Genomic DNA, 19,405 nt, shown 5'->3' with positions numbered 1-19,405 from the left:
TGGTTTAATGCCACTGTTCTCAATAAGCGCTGCCCTGGCATAAGCATGCAACCGCATAACCAACAAAAGACGAAGACCGCGTTTAATCTACCAAATGGGATAGTTGAGTTGCAAAGGGTGTTCTGGTGAGCCTCTCGCAGGAGAGAGACCTTGACTAAGGCCGCGAGTAAACGTACGAAATTTATATAAATAAAGTTTCTTTAATTTCATTATCAGACACTTCTTACGTATGAACGCAACACGAGGTAACCGTAGGACCATCTGAGTTACACCAAACCACCCGGGTGGGGATCGGGATGAGGTCATAAAGACCGGTTCGAGGGAACTACATTTATCCACAAATGAATGGTTCATAATTTTGCATATCTTAACGACTCCACCAGTGTTCAAATTTCAAAAACGTTAGGACAGTCACCAAGACTGGGCAATACAAAGAAAAATCGCTTCCCCATTCAATCATTTCCACGTGTTTTGCTCAGACTCAAAGCAATCATTCATAAAACCTTTGCGTTCCATGAAGGCTATTTTTATGTCATTTCAACTCCAAATTGGAAGATTTCATGGCGTCGTTGATAGACTGTATGCGCTGTTGGATTCTGATGCCAAGTCTATTTTGTCGCTGAAGGAGGAATTCGTTAAGTTCCTTTTCACGTTTCTCCCTATGAAAAAAAAAAGCTGTCAAAAAAAGGACATAATGACATGCAGTTGAACTTCCAAGTGACAAAGGGAAGTTTTGGGAAAAAGAAATAACCCGTTCTACGCGTAATAATCTACTCTCGGTCAATCACAAACAAGCACTACGAAAGAAACACGAAATAAATCTGCTTCCATGAGATTGTGTGACAAGCCAAAAGAAGATCTTTAAGGTGGTCTTTTTTGGAATTTAGTAATCATCTGCATTTCTTTTATTATCCACAACCTTTTCGATCTGACATTAGTCAAACTAAAAAGACAAAGGTGTTCAGTGGTCCTTACCCTACATTTTGCTCAGCATTGTGCGCATGCCCAGAGATCACGGCGGCCACACCGCTGTCCCAAACATTGATCTCAAAAAAGACTTGATTGAGCATCTGAGCAAAACAAAATAGCAGCGGCCATCTTAGGACCACCTTGGGGCATAATCTTGTTGGAACCTCCTTACGACATAACGGTAAGAGTTCACAGCGAGAGGAAAGCAACGTCACAGATGTTGTAAAAACCATTTCCAAAGTTTTTCCTCAGAAAATCGAAGGAGGTTCCGTTTTTCCCCACAAATTCACTGTCTATACGAAGTCTCAAGAAGACGGCGCCGGGGATGTCACGGTTGAAATCAATAGGTTGCTCAATCCAGTCTTTTTTAGACAGCAGTCGCAAAGGCACGCCAAACGACAAACATGTTGGTGTCCCGAACTAACTCAGAGAATCACTTAAACTCCATTCATATGCAAATAGTTTTTCGCTATATTTTCAGAGAGGAAAAAACAAGTATAACCTCGGTTGATGAAATGAGGAAATGAGCACTCGGAGGTTTTCAGTTTGCAACAACAATTTTTATTTAAAGATACCTTGGCACAAATGATGTGGCTGATGTCGTTGAGGAAGTCGCCTGAATCTTTGTTGTTGCACCCGATTGAAGCACCGCGTCACTACAAACAATAAAAATATCACATGGATCCCAGGCGCACAAAGACACCTCTTGAAGCGAACTCAGTGGCAGATCCATGGGGGGAGGGTGAATAGGGTGGTTAGCCCCACCCCCCCCCCCCCGCCCATTTTGGCTCCTCTTTTTCTATTTATCTGGGGCCGGTTCCTGAAAGGTGTAATAACTATTCCAGGGGTAAATATGCCGGAATATTACTCCGGCACGTACATTTATCCCTGGAATAGAGTTATTACACCTTTCAGGAACCGGCCCTTACTTTTTATTGCATTTTTAGTTTTGCTGGAACAGATACTGTTTACCTGACGCGAATATTTTTATTAAAGGGACCCACAGAACATAATGTTTACAATTAAAATTGTTCAAACTTTTTGAAATGAAAGCGTTTATATTCGAGAAAAATGAATTTCAAAAACGCTTTGACTTTCAAATTTCCCGGACGCCGCCATCTTGAATAATTATGACGTAAATAATTATTACTTTCGACAGTCATTTGAAAGTCACAGCAAAACCAATTGTGCTATCCAATGGATAGTGATTTATACGTTCGATAGCGCTATCCACCTTTCGAACAACTGGACCAGGCTTGCGCTGGCGCAAAAACGTACCTCAACTGTGACGTCACTTGGTGATCCTGGTCACCAAGGACACTTTCGGAGGAGGGGAATTGGGCGCGAACCATCTCTGGCGTGGGAACTGCGATCTCCTTGAACCCGGGGTCTACCCCTTCCTCATCTCTGTGTGTGAAACAAAGACAAACAAAGAGGAATATATACCTCTCACTAATCGAAGGATCTAAAATACAAGGAACCGTAACTTACAATTTGGCATACTTACTTCATTTTGGTGCCCGCGAAAACGAGATTAGTAACAGTTTGTTGTTTTGGTGATCAAATCGTAAGGGAAAGTACACTATGAGGCTAAGCGGGCCGTACCGCAGAATACGACTCGCTGCATTGACTTTTGCATCTGGACATCCACTCGCACATTTTATTGGAGGAGGAGTTTTAATTCGTCGAGTGTTGGAAATAGATCATAACGGGAAAATAAAAAAGGTTACTTGGACTGTAAATTTGACATTAAGGGAACTACCACCCGGCGAAACAATAAAACTAGTTCAGTGACTGTTTATTCAAAATATACATAAACACCATCAGATGAAAGGATTAAGAAACAAGCTCAACGAAGTTTGCCATGTACAAGATTCAAGTTAGTGGGTAGATATTAAAGGGTGAGTCGATATGAAATAGAATAAAAATATAAGGCCAGATTGAACACATGATTTTAAGGCTGGCGGGACTTCAAATGCGACGTTTGACGAGTTGGCTGTAGCGAAAGGTCTCAGATGAGTCCCTTGGCAGGGACGGATGTTGGCAGAATGCGGCCGGATGTCAGAGGAAGCGACGAAATTAACAACTTTTTGGAAGCAAGTAAAGAAATGATAAATTGAGTGAAAGATATATATGAAAACATGGTTTCATTTGATTTCATACCCGCAGTACAATATATGATGTATTTCAAATATATCTTTCACTCATAATTACTTATCACGGGAAGTTTTGAACTCAGGAGTGTCCAGCTACCAACGTCAGTGGCTTCATAGCTCAGTTGGTTAGAGCATCGCACCGGTATCGCCAGGTCGCGGGTTCAAATCCCGTTGAAGTCCTGAAATTTTTCAGGCTTCTCGACGCAATAGAAATTTGCGCTCATCACTGCGAGGCCACATGGTTTCATTTGATTTGATACCCGCAGTGCAATAATATATGATGTATTTCATATATATCTTTCACTCATAATTACTTATCACGGGAAGTTGTGAACTCAGAAGTGACCAGCTCCCAACGTCAGTGGCTTCATAGCTCAGTTGGTTAGAGCATCGCACCGGTATCGCGAGGTCGCGGGTTCAAATCCCGTTGAAGTCCTGAAAAATTTTCAGGCTTCTCGACGCAATAGAAATTTGCGCTCATCACTGCGAGACAACATGGTTTCATTTGATTTCATACCCGCAGTACAATATATGATGTATTTCATATATATCTTTCACTCATAATTACTTATCACGGGAAGTTGTGAATTCAGAAGTGACCAGCTTCCAACGTCAGTGGCTTCATAGCTCAGTTGGTTAGAGCATCGCACCGGTATCGCGAGGTCGCGGGTTCAAATCCCGTTGAAGTCCTGAAAATTTTTCAGGCTTCTCGACGCAATAGAAATTTGCGCTCATCACTGCGAGACAACATGGTTTCATTTGAACATGATAAATTGGGTCCTTCATAAATGAAGAGAGAAATAATTCGAAAATGGAATACACGATTTTAGTTTTCAGGTTAACTTGGAGGTAGTTAGCGAAGTAGGTTCACCCTAAGCAGCCGAAGCGAAACAAAATGGCTTCACGTAATAGGTTTTGGCTTTTTTACTACATAAAAGGTATGTAACAGTATATTGAAACAGTGATTTCCTCTAGAGTTGGTGAAAGAGGCGAATATTTACCTTCACTACCGTGGATGATTGTTAATCATTAGTAGTTTGATAAATAATTTTTAAAAAGACACAAAATCGAGATTATAAAGAAACTGAACTCACAGCAGAGAAATTAATTCCTTATCAGTTTACCTCAAGTCGGAGTATCTTCAATTTCTTAATTGCTATCGCAGACTCGTTCATTTAGCGTACTGGTAAAAATTGACAATACAGCTGCCCCTTAAGTATAGTTGTAGGCAGAATTCAATGTGTCCAGGGCCCAGGCAGATGAATGGCCGTTTACAAACGGAGCAGCCTTAGCATACGACAACAGTTACTCATTTTAAAGAGCACGGGGAGAGAACAAATCACTTTAGCAGCCCTGAATTTGAAAAGGGTGTTACAGGGATGGCGCAGTGGTGAGAGCACTCGCCTCCCACCAATGTGGCCCGGGTTCGAATCCCAAACTCGGCGTCATATGCGGGTTGAGTTTGGTGGTTCTCTATTCGGCATCGAGAGGTTTTCTTCTGGTACTCCGGTTTCTCCTCTCCTCAAAAACCAACATTTGACTTGATTGGCGTTAATTGTTTATTTCAGTTTACAGTGTCCCCATTTAGTGCTCCAGCGCTAGAACGAATTGACACTTAAATAACGTTCCTTTCCTTTCCTTTTATAGTTGCGTGTCGTTGGAAATGTAAAAGGTTTGATCATGGAGAAACAGAAACTAAAGAAAACGAAAGTCAATTTTTACAGCAATTCATTTTTTCATCATTTGAAAAATAATGTAACATACTGAAAAGGATCAAGTTTGTTAGTCACGGTATTGAATATTAATAGTAATAAATAACCACCGATGTTGCACGGTTCTATGTCAATGCTAGCCTGCGCAGCTGGCGGTATTGTTGGCGAGAGACTGGCGAGAGACAAATTAAAGAGCGGCGAATCCGCGCGGAAAATGGGGAGGGACATAGCGCCCCTCCGCATTCTCCGCGCGGTTTATGCCTCTCGCGCCAACAATAGGGAGCTTACGCAACTGGACGGCTGGAAGACTCAGGACAGCAAAATCACGAAAAAATGTCGCGTAAGATTGGGAATGGTAACAAATTTGAATTCGGAAGGGTGAGAGTATTTGCAATCCCCAACAATGTTTACAATGCAGCTAGTCTACCCATGATATGATTTTGCGTATTTATTAGTTTTCTATGTTGCTAAGAGGAGGAGGCAGTGCGGCCCAGTTGTTAGGACGCTTGCCTTGAGATCCTGGGATCCCGGGTTGAAGACACTGGTTAAATTTGGTCCTGGTAGTCTCTGGTTCAACTTCTCAGCTGCACTTGTAAATAGCCAACTAGCTTGCCTCCGGCCAGTTGGAATTCTTAACAGTTGTTGTTGAATGTTCTGTTCTGTTGTGATTGTGTTTCATTGGTCCTGAAAAGCCCCTATGGGGAGTGGTCAATTAAGTATGTATTGTATTGTACATATTCGAAAGTTTGCAAACACTTTAAACGAACTGAAACCTTACAGTCTCAAAAATCCAAAAATATAATAATTTACGATTTTCTTTTAATACACAGTCGTTTTCAAACAAACTCTTCCGGACAGAATATTTCGCGTCGCGAAGCTTTAGTACATTTACGTTCATTTTTCGAACCACGCCGATCGTATGCCTCGTAAATATTTTCAGAAGCACAAATGGTTATCTTCAATCTTTCCGAAACGGCTGCTGGCTACGGACTGAGTCTTTCAATCCCTCAATAGTGATTTGTGTCTGACAAATCGTTTCCCGAAAAACTGCAAGTGTGGCTGTGCGATGTTCGTCAATTGACAAATTGTTTACCCAAATGAAACGGTCCGTTCGCGACTCTTCTAATAATCAAACCAAAGGACTTTCTTTGTCGATATAAGATAATTTAGTCACTTTCCGGCTCCTTTGTGAGAAAACAGACTTGAGACAAAGGCGGACAAAAACTTTCTTTTAAAAAGACGACTCCAACCCTCGATTGCACGGCATGTGATGTGTGGCGCACCATGACATATGGAGAGAGTGCTAGCGCTATCATAAGTATTAAAGTATTTCGCAATTATTCCATCTTGTTCTCGCTGAACAATACGGGCGAACTATAATCGATTACTTCGATTCCTCTCACACAAAAAATGAAGCTCAATCGACTTAAGAAGCACTACACCGACACCGTAATTGTTACTTCGCGCAATGCTCCCTACTACCGCGTGTATAAACGTACGACGCACCATAACAAATGGGAAATATTTTGCCACAATTATGTTTACGTGATCTATTGTATGTCGGTCATTCTCTTCTACGTCATCATTACGCAAGACTTACTTGCAGGCATTTAGTATCAAAACGTTATCATTTCCCGATTATTTCGTTCGCGCTTCCAGCTTTCAAGTCGAGATTTTTCCTGGTAACACACACTACATATGTAATACTACATCGATGTAATTCTACATACGCGCAAGCTACAATGACGCCTCCTCGGGATTTTGCCTCTAAGAGAGGCAAAATCCCTGCGGGGGCAATAAATTTAAGCAAAGCAGGGGATGTAAAGTAGCCTTTAAAAGTGATGTTGTGGCTTACATTTCCTCGTCACTCATGACATCTTCGTCCGGTAGGCCGGTCAACAAAGTGGGGACTTCTGTTGGAAGGAGCTCCTCACTGAATGGGTCCGTCCTGTTTAAAAGAAAAAGAAAGAAAAACACCCAGAGGAAATTTCAATACTCTGCTATTCGTATCGTATGAATTAAAAAAATAGCAGTATTGTCAGTTGCTTTTGCAAGAATCTCTTGAGGATAGGGGACATGGAAGAAAGAGTACAAACATCAACACGGGAAGACAGAAATGAGATAACTTTGAAAAAGGTTGACGAAAGGGCAAGACATGGGTTGAATGAAAGAAGCGTCAAGAAAAAGAGTAAATTAAAGAAATGAAATACCGCTTTCGCGCGCGCGTGGGGATGGGGGCAACAGCAGATGGGATTGGGCGCACAAGCGAGTGACATAAAGGTGCAAAGGAAAGATGAGCGCCCCCTCCCCCCTCCGTAACGCAAGCTTAAAATCTTACCATCGTGGAATCCAAATAGTTGATAGTGTAGGATTTGCAGCCATGGATACAAGAGGTTGGCATGGAAACCGTTTCCACGTCATGACACCAGGAATGACATCCTGACAAAGAAAAAGAGATGCACAGTTGGGAAGGCATGTCATAAGTAGACCAATATACGCGTCCTAATATTTGTTAGCAAAGAGGTTTATCTTCGGACTGAGCAACACTTTGTAGTGGTAGAATTTACAATGTTACCGGAGTAAGGCTAATTTGAGGTGAAGTCTACCGGCGAAATCTTACATATTTTACGCCAAGTAAATGGGGATATCAAGGAGCTATCTATAAAGCAAGGATGACTCTACGAACGCCATGAACTGGCTCTGCAAGCCCGGCACGTGCGTTTTATAGCTCACTTCTGTCTACGAAATTAATATCTGCTTTTTTGTGACATAAATATTATTAAAGAAGTCCATATTATGTAAGTTTTTATTCGTGTTATTCTCTTTGTTAAATAGTTTGGGAATCAAAAACTTTTGCACAAATTTAAATGACTCTTATAAGGAAGCAACTCATATAAATACGACATTATTAATTTTGGTGTATAAATGGATTTTGTATTGGTTTGACGTTTCATTGAGGATTTTAGCACTGACTAAAATATTCAAGAGAAAAGAAAGTTAAAGGGTTTTTTTTTCACTAGCCTGTCTTTCCAGGTATTTCCTGCCGTGTTGAGCCGACGTGCCAGCCGTCCTGTGTCGCGTCAGAGGACACAGATGATAATCTTCATCGACCTCTGCGTATGGCAGCGGTGGTTTGAACACCTGTAGGCCAGGAGCGGGGTTCTAGAAAATCAACAACAGATGATCACACTGCGTAAAAAACTTGAGCACCTAATTACTGCCAAAAAATATCATTATATTTTCGACATAAGATAGTGCGTTTTAGCGTTCTGATTGGCTAATTAAACCTCGGTTATCAACTTAGACACCATAGGATAACGCCACGTCTTGCCAAGAAGAGAAACTCTTAGAGTATTTTCACTCACGCGATCAATAACCTTGTTTTTCCACCAAAACAAAACAAAACGTTTGTATGATAATAGAGCTGAATAGGCCTTTTGCAACTAACGATCACATGGTACAAAATCCGCCATGCTGGAAGGCAAGCTCATTATTATTCCTCCACTGGGACATTAAAACAAAGGCAAGTCAAGCTTGACTGGTTCAGGTCTCTTTGGTTTAATGTCCCAGGGGGGAAATAATAATGAGCTTGCCCTCCAGCATGGCGGATCTTGTACCATGTGATCGTTTGTTGCAAAAGGCCTATTCCCGGAGGATAAGTTTGGTACACCAACATTGCCGCCGTTCCATTGCTTCAGAAACATCAACATGGCCGCCGTGACGTCACGTGAAAATACTCTTGCGGTTTGCGAAATCGAGTATGAAAACGTTCAAAATTTACTAAAATTTAATAACATAACTATCTTACACGCGCTTGTTGGATGTGAGATTTTCTGTCGTTGAATATGATCTCGTATCAGGAAACCATAACCAGGAGATACTAGGTTTATGAAACGGCTTGCACGACTGACCATTCTCAATCCCAAGGGTAATAATTTCTCTTGCAAGACTTGTGATCAGCTGTGAAGGTCTGGTTTCGCGGGAAAACCAATCTAAGAATAACTCGGTCTGTAAAGATACGATAAAGTTGTACTCTCCAAGTCATGCGCTCCAGCCCATATGCAACGCACACTCGTGGAGTAATTGTGAATTATAAACTTGTGTCACGACCTCATCTATGATTGGCTACAAGCATGCACCTCATTATAGCAAGTACTCTCATCGATTACCTCATACCCACAGGAAATATATATATAGTAGTGACGTAAAAGCCAAAGACAATAGTCCTTGTGTATGCAGCTTGAACGAAGTCACCTAACACGCTGACCTACACTTCAAGAAATTTTGCCGGCGATGGCAGAAGGACATTCAAGGTATGCCATCTTACCAGAACATTCTTGTGCTAAGATATAGTTTTCATGCACACAAAAATAATCATTAGATTCCGTTTTACGGTGATGACATTACTCACAAATATATGCATAGGGTGATACGAAGTGGGCCTGAACAGCGCGGCTGGGACCACAAGAGGCACCGCCTCGGGTTCCTGGGCAGCGAGGCCCTCTTGAGGGGTAGATATTACAGGGGTTCTCAATTGAGGACTCTCCGCTCTATCTCCATCAATGTCTTCCTTAGTCTCCTCACCACCATCAGTAGTTGCGACAGGACTGGGACTACGCACAGAGGTCAGAGGAAGACTGCTGACCAAGTTGATTATCTCATCCTAGAAAGAACATACTTCGGTAAGCGGACAATGTAATTCAAAATTATTTGTAAACTTTAGCATGTCTTTAAAATCTAAAGTTCGAAATGCATTATTCAACTTAGGATTACAAAGCGATTTTTCCTGCCCTGATTTTAATCCACAACGATTGCCGAGGAACCGGCAAAAACTACCCACAAGCCGCAATTATGCAAGACGTCTTTGAATAGCTAACAATAAAGACAAAAAAGATAGATAAAAGCGCTCCAAGAGTGCCGAAAATAAGACTATTTCAATTGCGGGATACGATACCTCTGCGCCGACTCTTAAGGGACGAACCAGCTTTGGCGGGACATAACCCGAGGACGCGTCAGCCACTGAATGAGGATTGTATCCGAGGAGATCATACTGCTTAGGGACCTAGAGAAAAGTTAAAATTTTAGCATGGTATCCTTACTGTTACCACAACAGGAAACTAAGTTACGCGTAAGATTCGCGAACCGCGCTGTGAGAAGTAGTGAGACAACACTGAGGATAATAATGATTTCAGCACCTTTCCCTAAGGGGAGAATATTGCAATGAGTTAAACCTGCGAAGTCTTTTTTTTAGGCCTGGTTAGATAAGAAACAGAATATGATCCTGCAATTACAAGTAAACGCACTGAGACAAGTGCACTCAAAATTAAATAATAGTTAGAGCCCAGGGATAACATCGCTTGGTGGAATTTGATACACCGGGTAAGTTCACAGTTGTGAGAAGGCCAAAAATCCCGTCGGCTAAGCAGGCTAGTTTCTGCCTGACGTTTCGACAGCCTATGATGTAGTCATTGTCAATTGAGTCAGACTTGAAAGTCTTGACTCAAAAACAGTCCTTTGCTATAATTACCAGAAAAATCAAATTCCATCAAGGTAGACAGAGACAGGTAGTCCCTGGTGTTAGAAAGATAAGGATATATCTCTGCGGCCTGGATGTGGGTGGACTTACTGGATCCTCAGAGTCAAGCGACTCTGGTTGTCAAAACGTCAGACAATAATGCTACCAACAGCAGGCCCATCTCAGCTTGGCTACTCTCACACGGACGATCATATTTCATCGAGTTCTGACATGACTGACTGACTGAGTCAAAACATTTGCTAAAATCTGCCGAAGTATACACTCCTTAAAGTAAATAACACGCTCACTTAAAGCTGTGACTGAGAGACCGTACAGCATCTGGCGTCGCTTAAAATTCCATTGGAATCTATGGCAAAGTAACGCAAAGCTCTTCCCCCTGCTGCACTAAATAAACCGGGTTAAAAGGAGCAAATTCTACCGATATAGCTTAACCTCCGACCATTTGGCATCAAACCACCGTGATGGAGGTTGCCGGCCGAATCCACTGAACCAAAGAGTTGTCTTTGTAACTCAATCTGTCGACCCACCTCATAACCCTTGCTGACAGGAGCCTACGAATAGGAGCTTGCCTCTTCCATATAAGCCCAATGAGTCCAGCATGATGTCTTCTCTAAATTAACGATTATCGTTAATTCTTAATTTGCTTTCAATTTACTATTATCGTTAATTTAGGACACTGTGTCCCAGGACTTGTTGTAGCAGAGAAAATAAGGAAATTAAAAAAAAAATCATATCTGTGGATAGGATTCGAACCTGGAGCTTCTGCTCCATAGGAACCGCTTCTTTCCGCTTCACCACTGAAGATCAATACAACGCGTTTTCAAAAAAACATTTTTTAAAGTCTGCCATAGAATATCGCTGCTGAAAAAAATTTTAGGCCTAGGCTAGGTTAATAATTTAAGCCTAAGCTTGGATTTAAAATGTTTAGCTTTGTCGTGAAGTTTGGAAAGCGACCTTTGCATAGTGTAATATTGTTTGTTGTCGTTTGATAACACAGCATTATCAAATAGTGTTTAAAATATTGTTCCTGAGCAGCTAGCAGTGCGGTGGTCAAGTAGTTAGGTGACAGGTTAATAATGAACATTCCCAGGTTCGAGTCCTACTTCCTTACACTTGGGTTGTCTTTTAAAAAATATATGACCATTTCCCATAATCCATATCAAGCTTTCAGTCTCCTAAATTAACGATAATAGTAAATTCAGAGCAAATTAAGAATTTTCGATAATCGTCAATTCAAGGAAGAGAATGGGTTCAGTGATGAGTCAACCCTTGCGCGAATCTTTCTATTCTTAGAAATGCGACGAGTTCTTCGGCTCTGCACGCACTGTTTAGAATGGCCAATCAGAATAACGGTATCGTCTAACGAAGACAAAAAGAGCACATAAAATGCATTCAAATTATTGTTGTGAATAGGCCATTTCCGAGTTCATGCCCGACTCCTCTTCAAAGCGAGTCTAAGTGCAATGAAGTTACAATGAAGTACTATTAGTCTCTCCCCTCGGGGCTTTTCAGGACTAATTTACGAATACTGTATGGGGGACTTAAGCCAGACTGCTTAATACGCAGTTTACAATTAATTTTAGGAAGTGAAAGATGCCCCCGTCCAGATAAGGTCAGACCACAACACCGGGGACTACGTCCCCTAGTGCGAAGATTTTTTTATGGTAATTAGTTCTAAATTACATATCAGTGAAACTAATTTTCAGAAGAAAAACTTCGCTCTTAGACTCGCTTTGAAAAGGAGGCAGACGTGAACTTGGAAATGGCCTATTGATGTGAATGCGAGTCTCCCGCTGAAGGATTGGTTCTAAAATTAGAAAGAAACACGAAAAGGTAGACACAACGATATAGTGCATAGGGAAGCTCCTACTTATGGTCTCCTGTAGCTGATTAAATTTGTAGGAAATTAAACAATCCATACACTATTCGTAAAATATACGGCATGGAGTTCAGTTGTGGTGCTCAATGAACTCAATAAGCTACCTTTAAGTTGTAATAGGGGACGTGCGTTTTCACTTTAACAGCAGTGGGTTGAACAGACAGGGTACCAAGTGCGTCGACATCCTGTGAAATGACAGAAGAGGTTTCAAAACACTACAGCAAAATTCTGAGGTGGGTTAACACATCATCAACATTTGATTCAACAAAGCTTCACAAGAGGACTGGTATTCAGTCTCAGGCTTCAGTCGCGGTTGTTACAACGGATAAGGAGTTGTTACTATGGATACGCACACAGATACGCCATTGAGAGACCAATTAGTGCGCATGCGCATACCAACCAATGTTGAAAGACGCGGGGGGGGGGGGGTTGCAAACGGTTTCATCATTCGCGAAACAAAAGAAATGTTGAATGGTTGTGGAAGCAAAGTTTTAAAGGCTTTTAAATTCACTCAACATCGCCTCAAAAGGGCGGAGCAAACGCTTTCAGCATCGCTGTTCAACAAAATGGAACGGATGTTGAAACGAATGTTGAAGCCCTTTCAATGCCCGGGCCTTAATATCGGAATTGGCAGCCTATGGGCCTCGCTACTTACAGGGTAAAATTTAGTTAGCTGTTGCGAAAGAAACAATTCGTTGGGCTCATATCTTCCCGAGAAAGTAATGACCTGCATTTTTCAGGTGTCTATAAGAGAGAAGTGCTTAAATTGTCCAAATAACTGTGAGGATCACTTCTCTGTTTGAACTATATACCGCACGTCAAATATATATATATGTTATTTGCCAGCTGGAAGGTCCGTAAAGCGGAAAACTGTGCCTGGCGTCTTGAAAATGCTGCCCTTCCTCTCTGAAATAACTTTTTTAATTGTTGACTCGCACCGCGCTTGATAGCGAATGCAGTATTAAAGCGACTTACAAACTGAACGTTTCAAAGAAAAATATTGAATTCTATTTCCAAACCTCTTGTCTAATAAAAAGTAACTTCTGTATGTAAACGGATTCGGTGTCCAAAAAAAAGGAAATTTAAGGTCATCATCACACAAGCTCACGCAACCAAGGCAAGGCGCCGTGCGCGGGTCGGATGAGAAAATTCCGCCCGCTCACGCACTGAAAAAAAAAACCTTTATTTCACAACAACAAGAACAAACAACAACAACAACAATAAACAATAACGTTTCACTACTGTTTTCGTTTACAGAATGATTGTAATAAAAGGTTGAATCATACCATATCGTCTTTGGTATCCGGAGACTTGTAAGAGGGGAAAGAAAATGGAAATATGGATTCAGGTGTGATTTCCAAAGGAACTCCAACTTGATCGAAAAGTTTCTCAGCCTCACCCTCAGCCAGTTGACTTCCTAAATGCAACGAAGATAACAGACGAATTAAATACTTCAAGCGCCTGTTTAACGAAGCCTTGAAACTTGTCGGGCGTGTTTTGGATGCTATAATTTCCGTTGTGCCTTGAGAGGCAGGCCTTTCAACAAATTAGAACTTAAAAATGACTGTAAAAAAGTTTTATAGAATAAGCAGATCTTAGTTCAACAGATGTTGTTTTCAACTGCAAGTATGGATGTTTGAAGCTGTGACGCGCCCGTGGAAAGGATGATAATTAAACTAGCTGCTTGACAACGGGTGAAACGGCAAGTTGCCAAGCAACTGAAAAGGAAAAAAAAGAAAGGAACTTTGAAATTAACAAATCAAGTGTTTAATCTTCCAGCGCTGGAGCACTAATTGGGGACACTGTAAATTGAAATTAACAAATCAACGCAAATCAAAATGATGGTTTTTAAGGAGAGGGGAAAACCAGAGTACCCGGAGAAAAACCTCTCGGTGCAGAGTAAAGAACCTACAAACTCAACCCACATATGACGCCAAGTCTGGGAATCGAACCCGGGCCAGAATGGTGAGAGGCGAGAGCTCTGACGCCACTGTGCCATCCCTGCACCCAAACATCTATCCTTGCAGTTGCAATCTGAGGCGTGTGACTTTGCAGAGCCCACAGACCAGCGGGACACACAGTCCATGAAGAATTATGTAGCTTCCCAGGAGTTCTAGTAGTAGCTCATGGTTAGAGCATCTGATCGGTGTTACGGAGGTCGTAGGTTCAAATCCTGCAGGAGACTCCGAGCAAACGCATGCGACAAAGGTTGGCCAACAACTTTGTGTGGTGTTACATACTGCATCAGTTTGCACACCTGTTGCATGTCGTTGGGAGTCGTTGCGCGAAGTTTGAAACTGGTCAAACGTTTGAGCCAACAACATTACTCCAAAACTTTCTTTTGTTCCGTGATTGCCAAAGCGTAGCGCAACAATGTTGGGTCCGTTTGCACAGCTCTTCCAACACTGTTGGAGCCACGCACGCGCATTACATATAGTCTCCACAGCAGAGTTTCTAAGTTTACAAAGTCTTCTGGGTCGTATCCTTCCCATAATACACTGCACGTCCTTTAATACGTGGTTGGGAGTTGCATTGTACACCACTGCCAACACCATCCAACATTTGCTGAACCAACAACTCCCAATAATGTTTGCAAGGAGCCTAAGGACGCTTCCAATTTGACAGAACTGACCGGTCAAACCGGGCGTTTGGAAGGACAAAGTACAACAACGCCTTCAAATTAACACACTTCGAAGATGATGTGCACTCCTCCAGTATGGAGTTGTATGTATGACAAATTCGATGTTCAGTATTTGAAATAAAATCGACCAAATCATGAATGCATCAATCCAAAGCTGAATGGCAACAAGCCGATTCTGCAAATGGCCATCACGGAAAGAGGCATAACGCAAAAAGTCATAACGCAAACAGCCATAACGTAGATATCCATAACGCGAATAGGCATAACGCAAATAAGCATCACGCAAAGACGAATAACGCAAATGGCCATAGCGCAAAAAGGATAACGCAATGAAGCATAACGCAATGAGGCATAATGCAGAGCCATACGCAGAGGCATAACTTAAACAGGAAGAAAAAGTTCGATATCGATTATGTCCTTTCCCTTGAGCAATCTCCTGACGTTTTTTTAAGAGCTGAAGTTATTTACGAAGTACACAGCTGGTCTCCATTCTTCCAATGGCCTTTGCGTCGTCGCCTATTTTGCGTTATGCTCTTCTGCATTATGCCTTTTTTCGATATGCCTCTTTGCGTTATTCCTTTGTACGTTATGGGTATTTGCGTCATGCCTCTTTGCATTGTGCCTTTTTGCGTTATGGCTATTTGCGTTATGCCTCTCTGCGTTATGCCTCTGTGCGTTATGCCTCTTTCCGTGGTGGCCATTTGCAGAATCGGCTTGTTGCCATTCAGCTTGGCATTGATGCATTCATGATTTAGACGATTTTATTTCAAATACTGATTATTGAATTTTGTCACAGATATACCTCCATACTCCAAAAGAATGCAAAGGATTATCATGCAAACGTTCCTTTAAATTGTTGCATTTTTTTTTTTTTTGCAAACTGACGAGTCTGGCCGGCCATTTCTGACAAAGGGAAAACGCATTACGTCTCTTGATTTTTCAGTTGTCCATTCTCCTGTTGCTAAGCAACCACTCGGAGCAGAGAACCTATAAGTTTACAGCCAACTCTATCAAACCCGGGATTCATGAATGGAAAACAAAAGCACTCACAACCAGAACAACTCTGCTCCCCAACGCTAAGTAAGTGATAAAAGTAATTTTAACTGACTGCATTGAAAGAAAAAGTAAAATCTTACTGGTGTGTTCTCGCGTGAATTTTCCTTTCCTCCAGTCTGTAACAAACTCTCCCAAAAAACTCAAGTGTTTATTGGCCCGTAGCCGAACAATAATCTGGAACAAAACAAAAATTAAAAGAAAGATGGGCTGGGCCACAGTATTTGGAAAATTTAAGTATTAATACATAATTAACAAAACACACGGAATCATTTGTAGGAATTTTGCTGCGTGCCATTTGAGTTTCAACGACTCGCGCAGCTACGAGTAACGTAAGTAAAGTAAGTATCATTATTCACCCTCAGATTTTTAGAATAGCTAGTAGTTAATATCTCCGAGCATTGAACAGAACAACTTTCAGAATCCCAATTGGCCGGAGGCAATCCAGTTGGCTATTTGCAAGTGCATCCAGGAAATTGAACCAGGAACTATCTGGAACAAATTCAATGAGTGGTCAGAACGTGTCTTGAACCCGGGATCTCCGCATCTCAAGGCAAGCGCCCTATCCACTGGGCTGCAATGACTCCAACCAATGACTAACTGCCAATTGAATCCGTTATAGTTCTTCATTGGCACTCGCAAAACCCTGTGACATAGCGACTTACGGCGCTTTCCATTTGACAGAACTGACCGGCCACACCAGGCATTTGGAAGAACTAAGTATGCAACGCCCTCGGTAAATAAACACTCTTTGAGGATGATATAGACTCCTCCGGAAGAATGCGAGGGATTATCATGCTAGCGTTCCTTCAAATTGTTGCATTTTCTTTCCAAACTGACGGGTCTGGCCGGCATTTCTGACAAAAGGAAAGCGCCCTTAGTAAAGAGGTTAATTTCAGGCCTAAAAACTGCTCTTCGACTTTCTTTCTCTTCAACTCCGCATGCTAAAACATGACGCCATAATGGTTGACTATTTCTATTGCGCGCGCAATTTCTTTCCCTCCCTACCCTTCCTTTTCCTCCCTATCTACCAGAGTGCAGGGATGGCTCAGTGGTGAGAGCAATCGCCTCCCGGCTTCGATTCCCAGACTGGGCGTCATATGTGGGCCCAGTTTGTTGGTTCTCTTCTCTGCACCGAGAGATTTTCTTCGGTTCTTCCCGGGGTTTTCACCTCTACTCAAAAACCAAAATTTGACTTGATTTGCGTTGATTTGTTAATTTCAATTTACAGTGTCCCCAATTAGTGCTCCAGCGCTAGAAGATAAGACACTTAAATAAAAAGTTCCGTTCCTTTCCTTTCCCTGCATCAACGGGGGACTTCAATAACTGGATAGAAATCGTCGTCGCCAAGTGACTGGCGCAGGAGTTGCGTGAGGAGGTTCTAGAGTTTCAATAGACCTCTTTTGTTTTAATGCTAATCAGCCTTTCTAGCCACGCTACAACGTTTCAAAAGAATCCTTGTTTCAAAATGAGGCCAGTAGGTCTAATTAACATAAATATAATAGAATGCTTACGTTGGTCGCCATATATGAAAGTGGTCTTTATCGCGCTGACAACCATGTTGTTGTTTTTTTTGCCGTTAATTTTTGGCCCAAGCGCGTCCGTAACTTTACAGTTAGGACCGAGAAAACGAGGTTAGTGAGAGGTATGTACTAAAATGCGTCCTCTTTTAACCAATAATTCTTGTTTCGTGACATAACACGTCTGGATAACATTCCATAACATACACCGAAACCACCGTTACTTGCGGTAAATTCACATTAAAACTAACTTCATGAGAAATGCGTTTAAAGAGGAATACAAAGAATACATTCATAAGAGAGACAGAAAGAAAGACTCAAACTCATCACTCAAACCAGTAAGTACTTTTTTGGCTTATTCTAACGCCGACATTCGTTGGAAAACCGAAAATGTCCAAAATTTTAATGGTAATTTAACGGAGGAAAGGCTGACCGTTTGAAATCGTTGTTACACCTGAATACGCCGGGATCTATTGCATCGTTACTTTTTTACCCACTAGTCTATCGTCTCAGTTCTGTGTCTGATACCCAGAATTTTCCCTTCGTGTACTCAGTCCTCATAAGGATTGGGAATGCGCATTGTGTAAAACCCTATGAAATGTCGCGAGAGGTTTCGGTGGAAGTTATCGAATCAGGTTACCCAGCCGTCGCCCTCCTTTTTTTCAAAGGTCGGCGCCGACAACAACGTCGCCAAAAAAACAACAGATGTCTAACAGTCGCACTGCGTGCTTTCTTGTAAATTTCTTTGCTACAGAGTTGACTTTCTGATTCATGTTTTAAAGCTAGTGCTATCAATTTTTCAGCCACAATTAACAAGCTGAGTTAGTTGGAATAGTCGCAAAGTAAGACCGGCGCGAAGTCATGTTTTAGAATAAACGTCCCTTTGATATTGCCGTCTGCTACTACAAGTCCCTTGTTTGGGGCAAGCTTACGAATTCTGAGACAACAATTAAAGAGCGTATTTCTTCTGCGCAAGAACAGAAGCAGTCAGCGCCTCTAGGATGCGCAATAACTCGAATGTTAAAAGTACAAAACCAGTTCCAACGAGGATGATAACTTTCACACTTCCAACCTTAGCACGCGCAGCAAAGGACCACTTCACGGTCACGACACAAGTATCCCGTATCACGTATCCCGTGAATTGTATTTTTGTTTCCACTCGAACATAAGGCAACAACGCGCGGTATATCAAAAGCAAATACAAAAAAATGATGACGATCATGATACTCGTGTTCCAATCTAAAGGTTGCTATTAGTTGCTATTAGTAACGACAACAATGATGATGATGGAAAGGGAAAATCGACAACCTCGTTCCCAGGCCCTCTCTCTTGACCTCTGAGTGCCAAAGGAGAGGTCCTGGGAACGAGGTTGTAAAATGGACATCCGTTTCCGCCTAACACCGCGAAAAATTTTTTTCTTATAAAGAAAACAAAACAAAACAATAAAAATAATATGATAATCATCATCATTATCATCTTTCTGGGCCAAGGTTTAATTAATATGGCTCACCTTTCTTCCAGCCTGAACAAACTTCTGTATGACCATGTGTCTCTTGCTCCACTCATCATTCACAAGAATATCGAATCTGGGTTGGTGGCCTGGGACCTGAAAACGAACAAAACGCCATTTTAAACACATGTGGATGACCAGACTACTTTGCAGACATTCTTTTGACTTTCCATGCAATGTACGTCCGCATAAACAACGTTTTGCTGATGAAAAGCTCCCGAATGTCAATGAAAACAGCGAAGGAAAAAGAAAAGTTCAAGTTCCATGTTACTGCGCACTTCTACGTAAGTTAAATTTAACACCATTTAACTTGCACATACTTCCCCAGCTTGTCTGTGGATTCTTCGCAGGTCACATCCAACAGAGGAACGGTCAAACTCCTGCTCAATTTGTGGGTCACCACGCTTAAGCTAACAAGAGAGAGACAAA

At 41.8% G+C, this 19,405-nt stretch overlaps 1 protein-coding gene across 2 annotated transcripts in view; it reads right to left on the bottom strand.

Moving 5' to 3' along the window:
• Nucleotides 1-180: 180 nt before the first annotated feature.
• Nucleotides 181-19,405, bottom strand: part of LOC138038734 (cilia- and flagella-associated protein 221-like) — a 32,462-nt gene continuing 13,237 nt past the window's right edge. For both annotated transcript variants that reach the window (XM_068884777.1, XM_068884782.1), the window contains 13 exons: nt 19,297-19,386; nt 18,977-19,072; nt 16,030-16,123; nt 13,539-13,669; nt 12,357-12,437; nt 9,792-9,899; nt 9,249-9,500; nt 7,859-7,999; nt 7,176-7,276; nt 6,693-6,785; nt 2,248-2,376; nt 1,545-1,625; nt 181-659 (listed from right to left, as the gene is read on the bottom strand). In XM_068884777.1, coding sequence (XP_068740878.1) covers nt 533-659; nt 1,545-1,625; nt 2,248-2,376; nt 6,693-6,785; nt 7,176-7,276; nt 7,859-7,999; nt 9,249-9,500; nt 9,792-9,899; nt 12,357-12,437; nt 13,539-13,669; nt 16,030-16,123; nt 18,977-19,072; nt 19,297-19,386 — 1,524 coding nt within the window. In that variant the 3' untranslated portion in view covers nt 181-532. The remainder of the gene's footprint in view (nt 660-1,544; nt 1,626-2,247; nt 2,377-6,692; nt 6,786-7,175; nt 7,277-7,858; nt 8,000-9,248; nt 9,501-9,791; nt 9,900-12,356; nt 12,438-13,538; nt 13,670-16,029; nt 16,124-18,976; nt 19,073-19,296; nt 19,387-19,405) is intronic.

The sequence above is a fragment of the Montipora capricornis genome, chromosome 1 (genome assembly GCF_036669925.1).
Source record: "Montipora capricornis isolate CH-2021 chromosome 1, ASM3666992v2, whole genome shotgun sequence".
NCBI lineage: Eukaryota > Metazoa > Cnidaria > Anthozoa > Scleractinia > Acroporidae > Montipora > Montipora capricornis.
The sequence above is the reverse complement of the archived record's forward strand: the minus strand, read 5'-3'. Positions and strand labels throughout refer to the sequence as shown.